The following is a 21,677-nucleotide window of genomic DNA, read 5'->3' on the forward strand; positions in this document are numbered from 1 at the left end:
ACACACACACACACACTCTGCCCTTCATCATTCTCAGCTGAAAAACACAACACACTCTGCCACACGTAGGCACTCAGCTGAGATCCCTTTCTTCCTCTGTCTTGTCTTTTTCTTTCTTTCCCTCAGTGTCTCCTCCTCCCTGTAGTGTCGGTCTGTGACACCTGGAAGTGTTTGTCTCTCAAGGAAAATCATGCACTCTGTCCTCCATGAACACAACAAGAGGTCTCATTCATTCCCTGCTCTCCTCCCTCACCTCTCACACTCACTTCCAGCTCTTCTTATCTCTGCCGCCACAGTTATCGCTCCCTAGTTTTCCGTCCCGTTCTTGCGCCTCATCTATCTCTCCTTCTGCTCAACTTGCTGTTGTCTGCCTCCTCCTGTTTTTGTCTTTCTATTAATAGCAGCACGTGCTGGAGCAGCTTCTGTTCTCAGTGATGCAGCGCTCAACGTGTGTTACAGTAATGTACGGGGCTCAGTCATCATCATCATCATCATCATCATCATCATCATCTTTGGGGCTTTTCCCAGAGAAATGCTGCCTGTTCATATGTTGTTGTGAAAAATGATGGACTTACTTCTGCAACTTAACTTCTATTACTTATCTATTCGTGATGTGACATTCAGGGAATCTGTTTTCTACTCTAGTCTACAGTGACAGGTGATGATGGATGAGAAAATAAGGGGAGTAAGGGAGAGCAAGGGAAATCATGCAGGACATCTTCTACAGTACATCGTGAAGTAATAACAAGATAGTGTAAAATAATGTGTATAAAAAACACTGCTGAGCTTGTCAGCGATATAAATTGTTCTTTAGTTATTTATAAGTTGAATGGAAACAGTTAGAGATGATGAATCTCACATTTATTGTGGCAGCATGTTAGTTTTTCTGACTTGGTATGATCATCATCATGTAAGATTTTCAAGCAGTAGATGATAATGAATAATGATCAGATTGTCATCATGTTTTGGTTTAAAGGCTGCAGCCTTTTGCATCCAATTGTTACCACATATGTTATCACATATCAGTGTGAGATATCAAAATAAAACATAAGAATAAAACAGAGAGAAATCACAAAATGAATGCTCTCCTTGGCAGGAAAGTGGCTTTTTAGCAGGTGAGTGTCACATTTATTATGAATTAAACATTGGGATGTAATTGGAAGTTGCGGTCAAAGACACATTTAAGATAAAGTGGAAATCTGATGCCCCCCTTCCAATTAAAATGGGGCTTGGTGAAATCAATAGCTGTGTGCCCCTAAAAAAATAACTGATTGGATGCAGAAAAGAAGACCTTTGACAAAGTATGGCAACCACTTTTCCTATGAACTAAGAAAAGTGATGCTCTCAGTATCTTCGATTATTGTAAAATGTACCTGATTTATTTATATTTTTTTATTATTATTATGTATTTATTTTTCCACTTCCTATTGTCCTGTCACTGTGAATTTCATTTTTACTTTGCCACCTTGTGGACATTGAATTTTCCCCTGATTTGATTATGTTATGTCAGTTTGTAACTGTAACTTTGTGTTTGAAAAAAATCTAAAGTAAATATTCAAAAAAAAGAAAAGAAAAAAAAAAAGACACATTTAAGTGACCAGACTTACCGAGCCCCTGTAACATTTCTTCACGTCTTCATAGGACAGGTCTTCAATCAGCTGAAACCTGCAATGACACAGGAAAAACACATTTATAATTAACATGTCAATTCTTCACGTGTGTTACATACAATGCATCCACCACAACATTTTCTACTTCAATACACAATCACAGCTGCAGGCAGATTAATACTTTCATCTGGCCTGAAGGAGGCAAAGATAGTCCTTGGCAGCATAATGGTTGTTAGCTTGTGTGCGTGTGTGTATCGGCCTGTGTCTATGAGAACATTGCATGAAAATCCCAGCTGGGTCAAAGCTTCCACATGACAAGTTAATCATCAGTGTGTGCATAACTGCAGAGAGATGGAGGCTGTCACACAACAACACAATCAAACATAAATATGGAGTTGTTTGAACACAAATAGTGGCCATGCCAAGAGATTATCCATGTTGCTCTTTTTATAGTCAGAATACATAAGACACTCACACACACACACACACACACACACATCACTGGCATCACGCTGGCCTCAGGAGGAATATTCAGAGCAGTGTAGCAGATGTCACAGCACGATACCCATATCTATTGCTTATGCAGACAGAACCATGCAGCAGATAATCAGCCCTGTAAGGAGAATGTCATTGAATTGAACCGCTGTGTCACTGTTAACGCCTTACAGAAGACGACACGCACGCCGCAACAATCAAGTCTGAATAGACGCATGTTTTTGAGGGATTATTCCCTCTCTCTCTCTCTGTATGTTTCAGTGAGCGCCATGTGATTGATGGTGAGCCGAGGACAATGTAACACGACACTGATATGAAGCACTCCTGCTCAAGGAGATGCTGATAAAACGGAGGAACTGGCAGCTCACACTGTGGAGGCCATTGTTCACAGTGAGAGAGAGAGAGAGAGAAAGAGGGAGAGAGGGAGCACAGTGTGTTTGCTGTACACATATAAGCCCTCATCTGCAAGCCTCTTCTTTTGTTATGATGTAAAATATAAACACAGGCTACTACTGCTAATAGTGCAGGAAGTTACACAGCCCAGATATAAATACTTACAGACTGCAGACAAATTTGTACTTTGTCTTTTATTTTGCTGTTTCAATAACAAATTGTCCCCCACTCAGACAAACTTTTTTTTAATTCCTTTCTATTTCCCTCTACTCTGATGGACAGTGACTCCCCCCCCATGAGAGACATCCTGACTGGACTAGAGAAAGAGCTCCATCAGTGACCGGCTCCTTCACCCAAAATGAGGGAGTGTTATCACAGGTCCTTCCTCCCTGCAGCTGACAGACGCAAAAACATGATAGGATTGGAATTTATATATAATTTATACGTATGCATATGTTTTTTTCTTATTATTATTCATTAATAATACTTCATTACTAATAATGTTTTTGTTTTACTGCTATTGCCATTTGCTATTATTATCTGTGCTATACATTTCTTTGCTGTTGTCTGCCACTACATCCTCTTAAATTTCCCCACTGTGGGACAAATAAAAAATTAACTTATCTTATCTTATTCATCTGACAGTTTAAGTTGTTTCATACATCAAACATATCATTTGCTTTTAATACGCATATGTCTGGCAACAAAAATGTATTTTACTTGTATAAGACTCCTAATGCACTTTTTTTGGGGGGTACTGCTATCTTGATTGATTACTTGCAAATTAGCTTAATGCTTTGTCTGCATTAAATCCTCCTTTGATTTCTACATCGATCATCACTGTGTGCGGATGGTGCCTGCAGTAGCTAGCCTTGGCTTGAGCCTCAGTCTTTTAGCACAGTCTATGTAGTGTAAGTGCATATAAGACACCTTACACAAGACTGCCCTTATATAACAAGGCAGCTGGATAAAGCTGACGTTGACTTGATTAGCTGACACTCTATTTCATCGTTCTCGTGTTGACACTGACAGGATAAAGGTTTAACAAACTGAAGCTGTGTCTCAAAGTGTCTACAGCTTCTCTGGGATGATTTTGCTTTTTTCACTTGAGTGGTCTTCGCTCTAGATGTGGTGTGTTTTGAAGAAAGAAAAAGAAATGTTCTTGCTTTCATGAGTAGCCTAATATTTTTCACATTTGACATTTTCTGAAACACATTATAATAAGTACACACACTATTAAGCATTAAATACTGAATTCATCATTTATAACACATGAATACTCATTAGTATGTAGTTTATAAACACAGTTAAAATGTTTTACTCAGCATTGATAAGCTCTAACTGTATTATAAACTACATACTTATGAGTATTCATGCGTTATAAATGAAGAATTCAGTATTTATTAATGCTTAACTAATGCTTAATAGTATGTACTTATAAAGTGTTACCCAATTTTCAAATCTTAACCATTTAAAAAACATGTGAGACCACAGTGTTTTGATAACACCAACACACATACTAAATGATTCAGCTGCAGTAACCATTGAACTCAAAGAAACTTGTGATCAAACTGACTTCAGAGGACAAACAAACATGGAGGACGACCACTGCTGTCAGCTGGCTGTCCTGGTGTGATCTCTTTATGCACCAAGAACGAGAAAAAGAATATGGATGAAATCCCAGCTGAGAACAAGGCGTAGTCACAGCTCATACACTTGGCAGCGTAAATCACACCTGAAATCAGACCTGTAATCATCTGTGTAACGATTTCAGGAAATGTACCCATAATTAGCTGGAACTATGAATCACACACAAACTTTTTTCTGAAAAATCAATGATCCAATATTTCCAAAATTACTTGCATGTTAATCTGTTGCTGTTGTCTTAAGCTGTCGAATATTGACAGTGGTAGAAACAGTGTGCTGAAGGAGGATGCCGCTTGACCTAATGGTCAGTTGTCACAGATTGAACATGTTTTTTACTACTACTACTACTACTACTACTACTACTACTACTATACAAAGGCAGTGCAGGTTAAAGGAGACATATTCTGCCCCCTTTCCACAAATTAAAATAGTTCCCAGGTGTCTTAAAGACATGTCTGTGACATGCTTTGGTCAAAATCCCCCAAGGATCAATCATCACAGCTCTTTTCATCCTCTCAAAACAGCCCTGTTCAGAACGGCTGATTTCAGTGCCTGTCCCTTTAAATGCAAATGAATCACTGCTTGCCCCGCCTACTGGTACCAGGTAGGGGGTGGGATTATGCAAATTTGAAACCTGTCTTCCTATCACTGGAAGACAACATATTACAGATGTTTTGGTCAATTCTCACATTTTGGGGGCCAGAAGGCAAGACAAACACCCAAATATAGTAGAGTTAGCAGTCCCCGCCCTCGTCCCTACGTCACCACATTCACGCACATCCCTTGGCTGCACACACAGAGAGGACCGCCCCTTTATGCCGTTCTCTCTCCTCATTGGATAAAGGTTGTAGGATACAAGGAAAGTTTTCTCCTCGGCTTACAGCAGAGCAGAGTGACTGACAGACCCGTGTTTCAGACCAAACACTCTATATAAGTGATTGCTGTCGGAAGATATAACTATTTAAGACTAATATTAACACAAACATTCCGCTTACTTCTACTTTAAAGACTATTTCTGAATATTCCATGAAGATCTTTCTCTCTCTCTCTCCAACATGGCTGCTCACAACAACATCTAACATCACGACATGACGGCACCACATTTGTATTCTCCTTGAACAGTGTCCTTTACTGTACACAGGAAGGTGCCATTATGGTAAAATACCCTTCAGTGTGTCTTGTGTAGCAGCAGGACTGTCACATTGTCCTCTGGGTAAGAAGATCTCTGTCCCCAAACAACCCTCACACACTGACTCTGCTGCTTCCATCCACGCCGCTCTTTTCTTACCGAGGAAATCATGTCATCATGTCATGGAAACGCTGACTTGTTCATGTGAATCTTAGAGTTTAAATAAATGAAAACACAATCAACTGAGGAGTCTACTTCGGGGTTATTAAGAGTGAGAAACTATCATCATTGGTAATAACATGATTTTTCAAATGGAAACTGAATTGTGCCTTGCATTGATCTACCAGTCACCTCATTTGCAATTAATATTCATTGCTTTGTTTGAGTTTTCATTTTGTTAAGTGTCTCTGCACAGACTGGAGGCAGCAGAGTTTATCAGCAGCATCATAGTGTTTAATTCTTCTCATTCAAAGTTGATGGAGTTGAAAGATGGCCAACAATACAATTAAGTTCTAGCTGAGCCTTATATCAATGAGTGCTGCAATAGAACTGACAGGGCAGCAGTTTATAACTTTACTATTAAAAAGAAAAAGAGAGAGTGAGTTAAAACAGTAAACACACATCATAAAGTTGAAAGAAAGACAAATACAGTATAAAGGACAGAAAGGTGCAAATAAAACAGTGTTTCATTAAGACCAAAGTGAAGATAATAAACTGCTGAGACTATCTAACTCTGCTGCAATGTCAAGCAAATGAAAAACAAGTGGACACATCGTAATGTGTCTCACACCAATGTGAGAAATTACATTGTGGACACAACGTAATTTCTCACACATTCTTTGAGATTATGCAAATGCACCATTTGTCCAACAAACAGGACTTTGAGAAAATGATCTTAAGCTAAAGTCTACTTGCAGAGCTAACATCTAACTATATAGTATGCCATGGTTTCTGTGAGCAGGCAGTTACCTCAGGAGTCATGGAGACAGATCCTGAAAATTATATTAAACGGAACATAAGTCAGACAAGTCAGACTGTTCCATCAAACTACAACTGTCAGAGAGAAGAAGGACTACCGTTATCCAGTAAAAGCATCACAAGCCTCTCAGTCTGGATCGTTGTACCTGATTATACAACACCACTTCAAATGTTTCTGTTATAGTCTTCAACAACTGAATGAAATGTACACAGTTCTGTACCGGAGGCTGCACTGTGTCCTGGTGAACATTACCTCAGTCATCCAGCCATTCACCCAAGCAGGGTTATAGCGTCAGGGAGCAGTGGGGGTTGACAGACGCCATAAATGTGTGTGTATAAGAGAGAGAGAGAGAGGTTGTGTCAGACCAGGATGAGGCTGTTGTTTACAGCAGAGCAGTGCAGCTGTAACACCGCTGCCAGACCTGCTGGACACTTTAAATCACAGATTCTCTTTAAAAGCAGCAGCAGAAAACCTCCTCTGCATCTCTCCCCTGTGTCACTTCACCTGATTCACAGCCCAATATAATACTGCAGAGTATTTACTTACAGACTGTACATTAAAAAAATATAAAATTGCATCCAAATGTAGTAAAAGTATATGATATACAGTAAGTATATGTATAAATAAGATTTAAACCTTTAAAATCGAAATTTCAAAGCAGTTAAAATTAATTTTAGATTACGAATCAGGTCATCAGATGGGCCAAATACTCCCCCCTTGTCAAATATTTGATTATTTTATGTGGATGTGATTCAAATCTATTCTTTTTCACCCATTAAAGCCATTCTCAGAGGAAAGACGCCCCATTATCTTGTGACCATGTTATGAACAATAGTGCATGTGTGCTGCTCTCACTGCCTGCCGGTCGCTGCCTATAAATAGGATCCACAGTGGCTCTGCATTCCCAGGTGGAGGAGGAGAGAGTGATTATTAAAAACACAGGAGGCTCTGTGGGGACTCACTGGCGCTCCAGTCCTCGCTCTCACTCTCCATCTGTCTCTCTCTTTTACACAAGATCCAGCCAGGTCTTAATCAATACTGCGGATGCATCTAGGTGAGTGAATCAAGAAAACTGCTACAGGGCGAATCCCGCTGCGGCGCCGGCAGAGAGCTGTGAGCGCCGTGCCTCAAGGTAAAACGCTGTCAAGCCGGGATAATAGGTGGGGGGAAATAATGGACAGTTGTCAAAGAAGACAGCACCAACAAAGTGCCTCTTAGTTTATTTTTGACATTATTCCAAGGGCCCAAGAGGAACCGTCAAATTTTCCAGCTGAAGTAAAAAGAAAAAACATGAAAATCACAAAAGCAACAAGCAACAGCAACAAAATATATTAGCTGTTGGTGCCAGGAGGTTCAGTGAACTGTGGATTACACAGTGTTCTTGAAGTGAACCTGTCCTGCACATGAGGAATTATAAGCCATAACAACACAACTGACTTTGATCCCTAAACCTGTGCATCAGATTATTCTCCTTATGAGCAAAACGTGACCTTCTACAAGTGCGGCGTGTGTGTGTGTGTGTGTGTCATGTGCCTTGTCCATGTATCTCAGTGCCCTTGGCTGTGAGGCTGGATAGTGAAACTAATTACCAGCTCAAAGAATCCTAAATTGAATCCTAAATTAGAAAGCGAACACCTCCCATCGGTGGGCCGGTAGCAGTGGACTCCCGGTCAATAATTCAGGAGGAGAAGAAATTGGGACTGACAGAGCTGAGAGACATGGAGACACTCACTGTGAGAGAGATAGGGATGATGAGAGAGGCACAAACATTTGCAAATGATCTCTATGTCTTTTACAGTCAAACTATTCACATCCACAGGTCTCAGTTCTTTAGACCAGATGTAGAAGCCCAAACATTGTCAGCAAGGAAATTATGGAAGATTCAACTGCTCCAGACCAACAGTGTAATTACTGCCACATGCTACATAATCCAAATGTGGCCACAGCAGACGCTGCACGAGCTAGAGGAACTTTTATTTGAACTGCAAACACATGATGGTGGGGATGGAACAAGAGGGGGGATCGTTTCTGAGGAAACTTTGTGCTTCCAGCTGAAACATTTCACAAAATGAAAATCACTGGAAAAAGCCTAAAGAGGACCTATTATTCTTTCCTGGGTTTTACTTTTCCTATAGTATGTAATTTAGCTTTCTGTGCTTGTAAATAGTCCACAGAGTCATGAGGCTCAAAGTTTACACTTAAAGGGATAGTTAGTTCAACATTTTGGCAAATTGGCCCACTGTCATAATCCCTGTAGTCATAGCAGTAGGTTTGTTACCTTTAATTGTTAGTGCAAGCTATTTTTAGAACGGCGGAGCAGAGTCGTGAGCTGCTCAGAGCTACGCTACGGAGGCTCATGGGATTTCTTGGTTTCCCTCATCAAACTCATCAAATACACAATCCAACAACTCCACAATGCTCTGGGGGACAAGTTGTGACTTGCACATTCACCACGCTATGAGATAATTACAGAACGTTACCAGACAGAGTTGTTTTAGAGGTAAATACAGAGACTGCTTGATAAAAGACTGCCCCAGACGGGAACGCGCATCAGTGGTTTTGCATGAATTTCCCTCTTAAACAACTGTCTGGTAACGTTATTATCTCATAGTGTGGTGAATGTGCAGGTCACAACTTGTCCACCAGAGCGTTTTGGAGTTGTTGAATTGTGTATTTGATGAGTTTGATGAGGGAAACCAAGAAATCCCATGAGCCTCTGTAGCGTAGCTCTGAGCAGCTCGCGGCTCTGCTCCGCCGTTCTAAAAATATCTTGCACTGACAATTAAAGGTAACAAACCTACTCCTAAAACTATAGGGATTATGGCAAGGGGCCAATTTGCCAAAATGTTGAACTATCCCTTTAAGGCAGAAACCCAGTTTTTTTTATTTGTATAAAAGGCCTTGTTAAGTCTGACATCAACACGTCCCCTGGTGCTGTCCACTTGTCAACGGGACGTCCCCACATGACGACTTCTAATGAAGAGTTTTCCTCAGCGCTGTAGCCAGGCTGAAAAGACACTGTGTGCTCAACTGCCCGGAGTATACTCCCAATTTTTTTTTTCCACAGGTCCCGCCTCTACGGTGGCCTGGAGGTGCAAATCAACATTACAAAACATAAAACACTTTTACAAATTCTGAAACAAATTTACATTTCAGAAAACAAAACTACAAGTCTTAAAACAAAGTTACATTTCAGAAAACAAATTTACATTTCAGAAAACAAAATTACATTTTAGAAAACAAAATTACATCTCAGAAAACACATTTACAAGTTGCAAAACAAAATTACAATTCAGAAAACAAATTTACAAGATGCAAAACAAAATTACATTTCAGAAAAAAAAATACAAGTTGAAAAACAAAATTACATTTCAGAAAAAAAAATTACAAGTTGTAAAACAAAATTACATTTCAGAAAACAAATTTACAAATTGCAAAACAAATTTACATTTCAGAAAACAAAATGACAAATAACATAACACTTTTACAAAGACCAAAACACTTTTACAATATCTGAAACAAATTTACATTTCAGAAAACAAATTTACAAGACACCAAACACTTTTACAAACACCAAGACACATTTACAAGTGGCAAAACACTTTGACAAACTGCAGAAACAAATTTACAAAAAGGCCAACATCAACCGGAAAGGGAATGTACCAACCCCGGGCTCATGTGCTTGCCTTTCGCTCATCTCAGGTCTCCATTAGCTTCTCCATTGACGACGAGAACTCGTCATGACCGCTCCTCGTTCACTTCCGGGTCAACCCCGGGGTTGGTACATTCCCTTTCCGGTTGATGTTGGCCTTTTTGTAAATTTGTTTCTGCAGTTTGTCAAAGTGTTTTGCCACTTGTAAATGTGTCTTGGTGTTTGTAAAAGTGTTTGGTGTCTTGTAAATTTGTTTTCTGAAATGTAAATTTGTTTCAGATATTGTAAAAGTGTTTTGGTCTTTGTAAAAGTGTTATGTTATTTGTCATTTTGTTTTCTGAAATGTAAATTTGTTTTGCAATTTGTAAATTTGTTTTCTGAAATGTAATTTTGTTTTACAACTTGTAATTTTTTTTTCTGAAATGTAATTTTGTTTTACAACTTGTAATTTTTTTTTCTGAAATGTAATTTTGTTTTGCATCTTGTAAATTTGTTTTCTGAATTGTAATTTTGTTTTGCAACTTGTAAATGTGTTTTCTGAGATGTAATTTTGTTTTCTAAAATGTAATTTTGTTTTCTGAAATGTAAATTTGTTTTCTGAAATGTAACTTTGTTTTAAGACTTGTAGTTTTGTTTTCTGAAATGTAAATTTGTTTCAGATTTTGTAAAAGTGTTTTATGTTTTGTAATGTTGATTTGCACCTCCAGGCCACCGTACGCCTCTGCTCCAAACATCACAGTGTGAGCCCGACACCACTTCAGAAACCACACACAGCCAGAGATCGGCTTTTTGCGGTGGTTACTTCCGTAGTTCACTCTTTATGTGGCAAAATGAGGAATTCAATGAAGCCAGTGAGCCCGCGTTGTTATTGTTGATCTGTCATGTTTAACTGTGTTGCCGGTGACTTGATCACATCAATGAGAAGCAGTGTCAAGACACAAATACTCGAACAAACATGTCAATATCGACATGCTAGACCTCATTAGCCCAAGTAAATTATCCACTTTTCTGTTACAATAATCCAAATTGTGAAGAAGGATCGGTTCTGTCATCTTTTTTGTTCAGAATCAGACTCTGGCTCAAAAAGTCTCAGCTCCATACACATCACACCTCTGTGCCCATTTCTACATTAGCCAGGAGTTGGGTGGAGTCAGGTACTGGTAAGATGGTAACTATGGAACAACCTGCCCTTCAAAAACCTATGATTGATGTCACAAAGGCAACCATCTTTAGTTACACCCCGTGCCTCAGCTCTGACAATGTTTCACACTTTACTTTTATTATGGATCCCCAGTGGCACTTGCCCAATGGCATGGCTATTCTTCCTGGGGTCCAGTATACACAACTCACACAACATACAACAGACACAATAGTTCACCTCCAAAGTTCTCAAATACATCACACAAGAAAGTATTTCATAATGAAAAAGAAAAGGGTATTTCATATAGGGCTGCAACAACTAATCGATAAAATCGATAAAAATCGATTATTAAATTCGTTGGCAACGAATTTGATTAGCCTATCGATTCGTTGGGTAGCGATTAACTTGGCCCAGAGCCAGGGAAAAAAAGAAAATATTTCTTATCTTTACCGTGTCCAAAACATCAGCAGCAGCAGTCATCGAGCTCCAATAATCCACTAATATTATTTCCGTTTACATCGCGTTCCTGGCGGCCAGCCTCACAGCCTGTTTCATTCATTTGCATCATGTAAAAAAAAAAAAAGAGGTATTTTTAGCGGCGGCAACAGCAACAGCCGTGTTTCTGATCAACCGGACCTGTGTTGTCCGGTTCCACCGCGTTGTTTACTCCCGGTCCAACGTTACTCCCACACGGACATGGTCGGCGCGGCTCGGACGCGGTGTGTCACGGACATGGTCACGGACTGTCTGGACCGGTGGTCTGGACTCGAACCAGCAGCAGAGAGGCTTCACTGTCTCCTCTGTCAGCCTCTCCTGTCAGGAGCTGAAGCTAACGTTAGCTAAAACTTTTTTCTTTTTTTTCACACAATGCAAATGAATGAAGCAGCTGGCCGCGAGGAACGCGATGTAAACGGGAATAATATGGATTATTAAACTGTTGGCGTTTGATGACTGCTGCTGCTGACTGTTTTGGACACCTGGAGTAAAGGTAAGAAATAGGCTATTTCTTAGAGGTTTGATCAGCTGTTCCTCTGCTCAGAGCTCGGTGTGTGGAGGACTCAGATTAGAGATCTGATCATCATTTACCCGTTTTATTTTATGGTGATGGGCGCTTACAGTTAATACCGATGTTTACATCAGATCGCTGCTGTGTGTGTAACGTTGTGGGTGACTGACCGGAGGGTCCAGCCTGTCCCCTGTGACTGTGTTTATCACGGTGTGATTACGTGGGCCGGTCGGGGAAGCTGTGAGCCAAACTGAAAACTGTCGGTAACGTCAGGTTGTTGTCGGTTGATCCGGTGAATGATGAACTTTCAGGGTTGATCAGAATTTTCCTCTGGATGTAAACATGCTGCAGACTTCCACTTGTAAGCAAATCAGGCAGTGCCCTAATGAATTTTGTCTATTATTATTTTTTAATGTATTATTATTAGTTTAACAGCTCTGGGCCGTTCAACTAACTTAAAAAAAACATATTTGTGCAATTTTTTGCACTAATATTGTCCATTTGGAATAACATTATGTTTTTGAATAAAGTTAGGGAGAAAGAAATAAATGATACCAGTGACATGCTGGATCAAACTGAGAAACAACTCCTCCTCTCGTTCTTCTCTTCCCTACAATGTAAATCAAATTCGTGCCTTTTTTTTATCCGATTAATCGATTAATCGAAGGAATAATCGACAGATTAATGGATTATCAAAATAATCGTTAGTTGCAGCCCTAATTTCATATCCTTGGTCATACACATAACATATTACAAGATACTGTTTTAACAGCTTTTTAAACTCCTGTTTTGTACTGGCTTGTGTAACACACAGGGTGAATAGAGAAAAGTATGAGAAAAAAATATTTTTTGGAACACTGAACCATGTGATACTATTTAAAATGATGAAAACCAAATATGGCCATAATAGGTCCTCTATAAATGTGCAATTATTTTGCTTCTTTTAAACATAAGAAATATAGGATTAAGACAAATGCCCTGCAAACATTTAGTAATACTTTATAGTTATTCTGTGTGAATGAGCACAAATATTGAAGTAGGCTATACTGCCTCTCTCTCTCTGTAAACTAAATATGTTATTCTAGATTTTTTATATGAACACTGAGTAAAATATGTCACGTGGAAGAGGTTGTGTGCAGTGATCATATTGTTTGCTGGCTAATCAGCCATAACAACGTTCAGGGCCAATGACTTATGACAGCTTGTTTTAGTCTTTTTGTGTCTGCCCCCATTCCTCCCACTCCCCCCGAGGGGAAATAAATCATCACATATTTAAACAAACCTTTGCAACCAGAAATATTACATACACACACGAGGAGTGTCCAGGTGAACACAGAACAGACACACTACTCGCTGAGTGATAAACGTTTGCATAAAGCATTCAAGCCCCTCCCATTTCAGTGACTATACCAGCACACACCATGCTTTAGAGCTAAATCCCATCCCAGGACAGATTCACAGGATTACTCACTGCTCCTGCCTTGAATCCATCTTATATAACACACACACAACCAGACATACACACACACACACACACACACACACACACACACACACACACATGTCCCCTGTCTGCAGGCACACACAAATACTGTGTGAATACCAAACACAACATGTTGGAATTGATTTAAACACCTAATTACTCATATCACTCATGCAATTCACATTTTAAAAGCTGCTGGGTTTTCTCTCCAGGCCTGTAGGGGAAAAGAAAAAATCTCTGCTTGCCATCACTTTGTATGCATTTGTGCGCATATTTGACCATTGTTTGACATCAAAACCTGTTGAAACAAAAGCAAAAAAATAAGTGCTGTGAAAATAAATCTCCCTGGGCTGTGACCCATGACTGTGCACAGGATACAGATGGCGAGTAGGGCAAAGAGAGCCAGGAAAGACAGCAAGTGTTGCAGAGGCAGTGTGTGTGTGTGTATGTGTATGTGTGTGCGAGATTTGCCTGAAGTGGCCGTGTGTGTCGTCGTCCTTGGAGGGGTCCAGGTCCTGAGTGGAGAGCAGGCCTGTTTCTTCGCTCTGCTCCTGCTGCTCAGTCATGTTCCTGGCCCTGAATACACAAACACACAGCTCGGTGTTAGCAGCAGGCTCCTCTCACTCCGCTTTCATCTACACTTGTGTAAAAAAAAAAAAAAAAGAAAAAGAAAAATGATGTTTGTGTTTGTGTCAAGGTTTTGGCCTCAAATACAGTTCTTCCCAAAAAAGCATACGGGGACAAAACAAGTGGACTCTGTCTTCAAAATCAACACAGCAGTGATGCAACATTCAAAGTCTGATTCTCTTGGTTTACACCACATTCAATGTCTCTATTCAGCAAAAATAAAGCTCACTCTTGTGCTTGTGTAAACGGGGACAGTGTCTGCGCTCACCCAGATGTCCACAGAGAGATAGAGCACCTCAGAGGTTGTGCAGATGGCTGACCTGATGTACTGCTGTCAACTGACTCAGATGTTTTGAAAACATATCTTGCACCTCACACAACATTTCGGGACCAAAACCGAGGGCCTGGCTGTAAAGTTGTTAAAGCAGAGGGTTTTTTTCCCCTAGCACTGACATCTCCTTCCTGTGGGTGGTGACTGACAACAAGTACTGTACAGCAAAAGTATGACACAGAAAAATGAAAGCACTCAGCGAAGGAACGATTCAGCAGAAAGTCTGTGGGAAGCAGCTCGGTGTTCACTGTGATAGATTGGGTGGCTCGGGTCAATGTAGATGCATGTTGATGCTGTTTTTGCAGCAAATGGTTTCATGTGGGAGGAAAAACGAGGCTCACACTCTCCATCTGTAATGAGAGCTGAAAAGCAACGGAAAAACAGATGTCATGTAGGAACACCTGTCTTTCTTTTGTCTGCTGCACATGTTTAGTGCTATTATTTGCCACTATTAGTTACTATTGTAACTATTTACCCACTAAATTTGGCTGTTTGATCAGTTAGCCTTTACTTTGCACTTTCAACCGTTACCTAACATTTTTGTTCAGTCCTTTCTTTTTACTTAACTATGCCAACTGTTTATCTATGACTTTAAAGGGATACTTGAACATTTTGGTGAGTTGGCCCATTGCCATAATCCCTATAGTTTTAGGAGTAGGTTTGTTACCTTTAATTGTCGGTGCAAGCTATTTTTAGAATGGCGGAGCAGAGCCGTGAGCTGCTCAGAGCTACACTACAGAGGCTCATGGGATTTCTTGGTTTCCCTCATCAAACTCATCAAATACACAATCCAACAACTCCAAAACGCTCTGGTGGACAAGTTGTGACCTGCACATTCACCACGCTATGAGATAATAACAGAGCGTTACCAGACAGAGTTGTTTTCCAGGTAAATTCATATAAAACCACTGATGCGTGTTTCCGTTGGGGGCAGTTTTTCAGCAAGCAGTCTCTGTATTTACCTTGAAAACAACTCTGTCTCGTACCGTTCCATTATTAGGCTATATTATTATATCAATTATTATAGCTCTGAGCAGCTCGCGGCTCTGCTCCGTCATTCTAAAAATAGCTTGCACCGACAATTAAAGGTAATGAACCTACTGCTATGACTAGTATTACTTGCTATGTCAGCTCTTTATACTTATTTTTTATCCATTACTTTTATCTCTTTATTTCAACCTGTGTTATCTATTTCAACTATCCATTCATTTTATTTTCCTTACTTCATGGTTCTTCTCTGCTTGCTTTATAATTTTTCATGCGCTGCTGTTTGCTATACAACATGTGTATCAGCATCAAATGAAATTTTAATCCGTTGCTGTTTATCTTCTTATCAAATAAAATCCTCATTTTATTTCCCAAAGGAGTAAGGTCTATAATTTTCCCCGTATCCCCCCAGCAACATCTGCACCTAGTTGCTGTGCATTGTTATCCATGGTGATATTGCTTGTAGCACTGTCATTTCATAACAGGCCAAATATGAGGAAATTTAAAACCCATCTACTTTGTTTCTCCCTCTCACCAGCACATCAAATGTCCTCTCTTTTTAAAATGCACACACAAACACACACCTGCCCTGCGCCATATTTTTCCTCTGGGAGAGGGGAAGTCGTTACCACCTGTTCTGGTATAATTACAGGTGCTGATGGAAATAGGCCCCTGCGTGCAGTTTTTCCAATGTATTATCTCTAATTGGCCAGAAGCTTTACGTCAGCCCCTGACCTGTTCAAACAACAGGGGCTTCCTGGTGGCAGAGGTTACATCTGACTGATTATCTGTGATCACAGCAGCCTGGATGGGAGATGAAGAGCCTGTTGTTAATAGATAAGGGGTCTTTTCACCTTAAGCCTGAGGTTAAGGGCCTGCAAGAGGGATATCTGATCCCAGATGTGAGGCGAAGGGGAAAATGAAGGCACCGCTGCAGTTTAGCTGAAAGGCTATGGCAAGCTTCTAACTGTGTTTGACTAGCTACTCTTTTAAATGGTAATGTTCAAATGGGAATGGTTGCATGATTGTAATCAGATTACATAGATCACTGACTGGTGAGATGGTGAAAGTATGTATATTCCTTAAAATTGCTCTGATCTGCACAAAACGTGCTCATGTTGATGCAGCCTTTGATTGAGTCTGTTCATGTAAAAAAAAAAAACTAACTTTCAGTTTTCAAAAAAACCCCACAGCTTAAGTACTGTGATTGACCTATTGGTTGATTTTCATTTACTCAAACAAGAACACAAACCTGCACTGTTGACAGTTGCTAACCTTATTTAAAAAACAGGGGGGAAAAACCCTGTGACCTTCTACCTGGGAATTTTTGGACACCAGACTGTGCTCTTGTCTGGCAGAGGAATCACATTTTGCATGTTAACTGCATTCAGAAAATGTCCAAAACATATTAAACACACCACAGTCACATGTCACAATCATCCACACAAACATCCTGAGGGTAAACATTCTCATTATATCAAATGTGAGTTGGGCTATGAGGTTGTTTCATTCATTTAACTTGAGTCTTATTTAGTCTGCGTGGGTTTCCTGGAACTCGGATTAAACAATTGATCAAAAAGTAAACAAAGAATGTTGCCTCATCTACACTAAGAGCTGCAACCTCCTCTCTGTCTCATGACTATAATACATCTGTCAGTATGCCACTGTCTGCACACAAAGCTCCAACTTAAGTTTAGTTATTCCCCATGCTGCTGCCAAAAATGTATCCAGGAAGGAGCCAGATGAGCTAATAACCTTATTTGCAGGTTAATCCTGTTTGATGCTGGATGATTTAGTTAGCAAACTATTCAATGCAAGATGCTGTTTCCTATTTGGTCATTTGATCAGAAAGTTACACATGTAACCAAGTTTCTCTGAGGGAAGAAGCTTTTAGATTCAGCAACTAACTCATTTTAAGCAGCTTCTCTAAGTCCATCCAGTTGCATACAGTATATAGTATATGCTTCCAGTTCCTGGGAAAAACACCTGTGTGTGTTTATCAAATTAGATACTAAACAGTTGCATGTTATGACACTGTATGAGGAAATAAACTTGATATTTATGATGATGATGATGATGATGTTGATTAGGTGTTCCCAAGGACAAAAAAAACTTTGATGGCAGGCAGTGTGTTTTTTTCCCCGTCAGAATCTAGTATACTTTTGTTTTACTGGAAAAATGTACCACATAATCTAACACACATGCCAGACAAAGCTGGGAATGCCGCCAGTTTACGATCACTCACAGTCATGTTTATAAAATAAAACTTAAAGGAATACGTCACCCAAAATCAATAATTCACCAATTATCTGCCGTCATGCCAAGGAAGGGTTCGGAGAACTTTCAGAGTCATCAAAACACTTCAGGAGTTCCAGGGGGGGTCCGACTGGCAACGGGTTTTCATATAATAGCAGTGGATAGAGCTCACTTTTAAATCGAATCCAAAACACACACTATGAAACATTCAGATACCTCCATACTGCTCGTCTTACTGACCCAAGTGTCCTGAAGCCGCCACATCAAAAAGTTGTTTGCTCTGTTGATGTTTGTGCGCATGCACAAGATTTGCTGCGAGATGTTCGTTCGTCATTGTAAACCATTGGATGTATGACGTAAACATGGAAGAACATCTCATAGCACATCTGGTACAGCCACTGGGAGCTACTGCTACAACAAGGCTAAAAACAGAGATCACATTATTTTTTTATGAACAACTTCTTCATGTGGCGGCTTCAGGACACTTGGGTCAGTAGGAGGATCAGTATGGAGGTATCTGGATGTTTCATAGTGTGTGTTTTGGATCATTCAAAAGTGAACTCTATCCACCGCCATTATATGAAAATCTGTTGCAAGCCGGACCCCCCCTGGAACTCCTAAAGCGTTTTGATAACTTTACAAACCCTTCCTTGGCATGACGGTGAGTAGAAAATTGGTGAATTATTGATTTTGGGTGAAGTATCCCTTTAATCTGTGCACAGAAATCCTGGGTAACTGAAGTGATCATTCTGAAATCACAGTCAAACCTCCACACCACCACAGTGAGTGGAGTCGTGACAGAGATGAGCAACACAGAGCAGCAGGGTCAAGGAAGGTTCAGCTGAGGTCTGACTTTTGTTTTTTTTACATGACCGTGCTGACTGAAAGGCTTCAATCACCCTGTGTCTCCACATCCATGTCCTTCTTTGTCTCTGGAGACAAACATTTTATACTGTCACAAGACAGCCTCAATCCAATCAGCTGTAATCTCATTAAGGTTGCTATCCACCGAGACCGTTGCTGATTCACTGCGCTCTCTCTGTGCCTAGGCGCTCGCTTCCTGCCGACCTCGGCCACTAATTTGTTGTTGTTCTTGTCACTTTCTAAAGCCAGATCAGTTTCTCAGATATAAATATACACATTTAGTACGAGCTACCACTGTTGCCTAAATTGTGCCCTTCCTCTTTGCCCCCCATTAAAGCAGAAGTAAGCGGAATGTTTGTGTTAATATAAGTCTTAAATAGTTATATCTTCCTACAGCAATTACTTATATAGAGTGTTTGGTCTGAAACACGGGTCTGTCAGTCACTCTGCTCTGCTGTAAGCAGAGGAGAAAACTTTCCTTGTATCCTACAACCTTTATCCAATGAGGAGAGAGAACGGCATAAAGGGGCGGTCCTCTCTGTGTGTGCAGCCAAGGGATGCGCGTGAATGTGGTGACGTAGGGACGAGGGCGGGGACTGCTAACTCCATCGGCTCACAGTAAGTTAGCCAAAACGACCGGATCGCTTACTTCTGCTGTAATCACAGGAGATAAGCAGACTAAATCACACACTACAACTCCTGCGATGAGTCTGCATTAACTCAGACAAAGCCACTAACAGCCAATGGCAGTTCTTTGTATATGATTGTCAAGTCTACACACACCTTAGGGAGAGTCCCTGACAAGACAGCAGGCACAGCTTTGTGAGCAGCACCGCCAGCTTTGTTGAAAGTGGGTGTGAGTTACAAAGGCTTAATTTGTCTTAAAAGCTGAAAGTGGATTTGTCTTATTATGAGACGACATTAAGTTGTTGGCAGTCTCCAGAAAGGTGATCGAGGCCTTTTCACAAACACAGACGCAGACAGTCGATGAAACAGAAGCGCAGCCTTTGGACTGTGATACTCTGCTTGAGACCTCCTGAAATAACCTCCCTATTGTGCAAGAACCTCAAAACAGCCTTTGATGACCAATCTGTGTTTTCAAGCCGGCACACGGCTCCAAATGTTCCTCTTACTGAAGATCTCAGCCTATACGGTTTCATGTGAAATGCAAAGTGGATATCAGGAGACAAGTCAAATGAAATGTTAATTTCTTGATGTGTGTTTTTGTTGTATCACACAGTGAGTTGTCTATTTTTATATTTGCACCTCTGTTGGGGGGAAAACAAGGTACCATACTTTTAGTCTAAGTAACATAGCCTGACAAACTTGACACATTTCCTACTTGTGATATAGCCTAAGCAAAATTATTAACAAAAGTTGTGACAGTTTACTGTTTTACATGTGACTACATATACACTTGCTTCCTGAAATGCAGTATGTGGTCTGCAGCTACAGCACTTGACTTTGAAAGTGGCTTTTGTTGTCATAAGCAGAAATGTGTCAAGTTTGTTGACAGAAGGCAAGTTAAGTTCAAAACAGAAGTGGTCCTTCAAAATAAAAGCGGAATAAGAGTCACTTTGGGTCTGTGCAACACAACACATTTACAGTCACACTTCACATAGACAATAAATGGCCCATAAAAGAAGCTGCACAACTCTTATGTGTAATATAATGTTGACAAATATTTATCACAATTCAGCATTCCTTGTGTTTAAGAAATAAGTCTAAGACTATATGGTTCTAACATTTAGTTTTCTCATTTAATGTCTCTCAACAGTTCATGCAGCCATTTTCGCTTTAAAACAGATTTAACAGAGCTGTTTCCAACAATTATTGTCATTGCTGATTCATCTTTTTCAAGGGATTAATTATTGTAAGAAGACGAATGTAACAAAAATATTCTCATAGGCCAAGGTATCATTTTATAATCTGCTATAATGCCCTATTTTGTCTAACCAACAGTAACCCGACGATATTTAGTTTACTATGCTTTTATTTTGAAGTCTTTAGCGGAAAGCTAACGCTACCTCTCGCTAGCTTAGCTCCCGCTGCGGTCTCTCGCCTACCTGTAGCTCACGAGCTGGCGTAACGTTGTTTTGTCGCTCTGTAGCTCCACGAAACTCCTCAGGTCTGCGTAACGTTACTTAGCCACATTAGTTCACGTCCTTTACCCACGAAGAACTGACTGAAAACACGCGAGGCTCCACTTCCACAGAGGTCGTCGGAGCTGAAGTGCAGCGCGGCTCAGACGGAGCTGCAGCCTGCAGCCGGTGGAGAGGTGGGCTGAGCTTACCTTGAGCCCAGTGTTGACTCTCTGTCTGTCTGTCTGTCTGTCTGTCCGCCTGGCAGGGATTACACCGCCGCTATTTTCTCCCACAGTTCCCAGAATAACTTAACCACCGATCATTACACATGGGGAGAAACACTACCAGCCCCCTGCGTGGCCTCACCGTTAATGTTGCAGCCGAGGCGGTTACTATATAAATATATTATGATTGATTTTTTTTTTTTTACAGTGCCATAGCCTGCTTAGTGTAGCTACATGCTATTTTCATGTTAATTTTAGGCAGATCATTTTGTGAACTATTATGGACCCCCAGACTGATGGAGAGATGGAGCAGGGAACCACTACTATATTGAATAGTGTTTTTAAAAAAAACTGGGCCTGGCCTATGTTATTGTGCATTTAGCCTAATTCATATAAGATACAGATCTGGGGCAGTCTCAATGCCAATATCAACAAAGTCTGACAATTGCATGATAATTATTCATGGATACAAGCTATTCAAACTTACATTTTTATTGTAAAAAAAAAAAAAAAAAAAAAAAAAAGTGGAAATGACAAAAAAAAAAAAGTCTAATCAGCCAAAAATTGATGTGACCCCCTGTTGAAGACTATTAGGCCTATGTAGTGTTGTGTTGTGTGCAATGTTTTTCTAAAATTTACACCAAACGTTGTCCTTGACCTTTTTGGTTTCTTACTAAACCGTCTCTGCAGCCTTACATGTCCCAACTACACTTCAAACTTCAAAACTTTATTTAGATAGCAACTTTCATGTATGCAACATATAAAGTGC

General features: G+C 40.2%; 1 protein-coding gene across 6 annotated transcripts in view; it reads right to left on the bottom strand.

Annotated features, from left to right (window-relative positions):
- Positions 1-21,677, bottom strand: part of gramd2aa (GRAM domain containing 2Aa) — a 37,460-nt gene that overhangs the window by 13,255 nt on the left and 2,528 nt on the right. For 4 of the 6 annotated variants that reach the window (XM_085768815.1, XM_085768782.1, XM_085768773.1 and 1 more), the window contains exons 2-3: positions 14,007-14,111; positions 1,608-1,665 (exon numbers count right to left, since the gene is read on the bottom strand). In XM_085768815.1, coding sequence (XP_085624941.1) covers positions 1,608-1,665; positions 14,007-14,111 — 163 coding nt within the window. Of the gene's footprint in view, positions 1-1,607; positions 1,666-14,006; positions 14,112-20,666; positions 20,872-21,677 lie in introns of those variants that run through there. The other 2 variants (XM_085768807.1, XM_085768799.1) reach the window with 1 other exon arrangement.

Source organism: Trachurus japonicus, chromosome 3, assembly GCF_045865225.1.
Source record: "Trachurus japonicus isolate A0001 chromosome 3, Traja_1.0".
Classification (NCBI taxonomy): domain Eukaryota; kingdom Metazoa; phylum Chordata; class Actinopteri; order Carangiformes; family Carangidae; genus Trachurus; species Trachurus japonicus.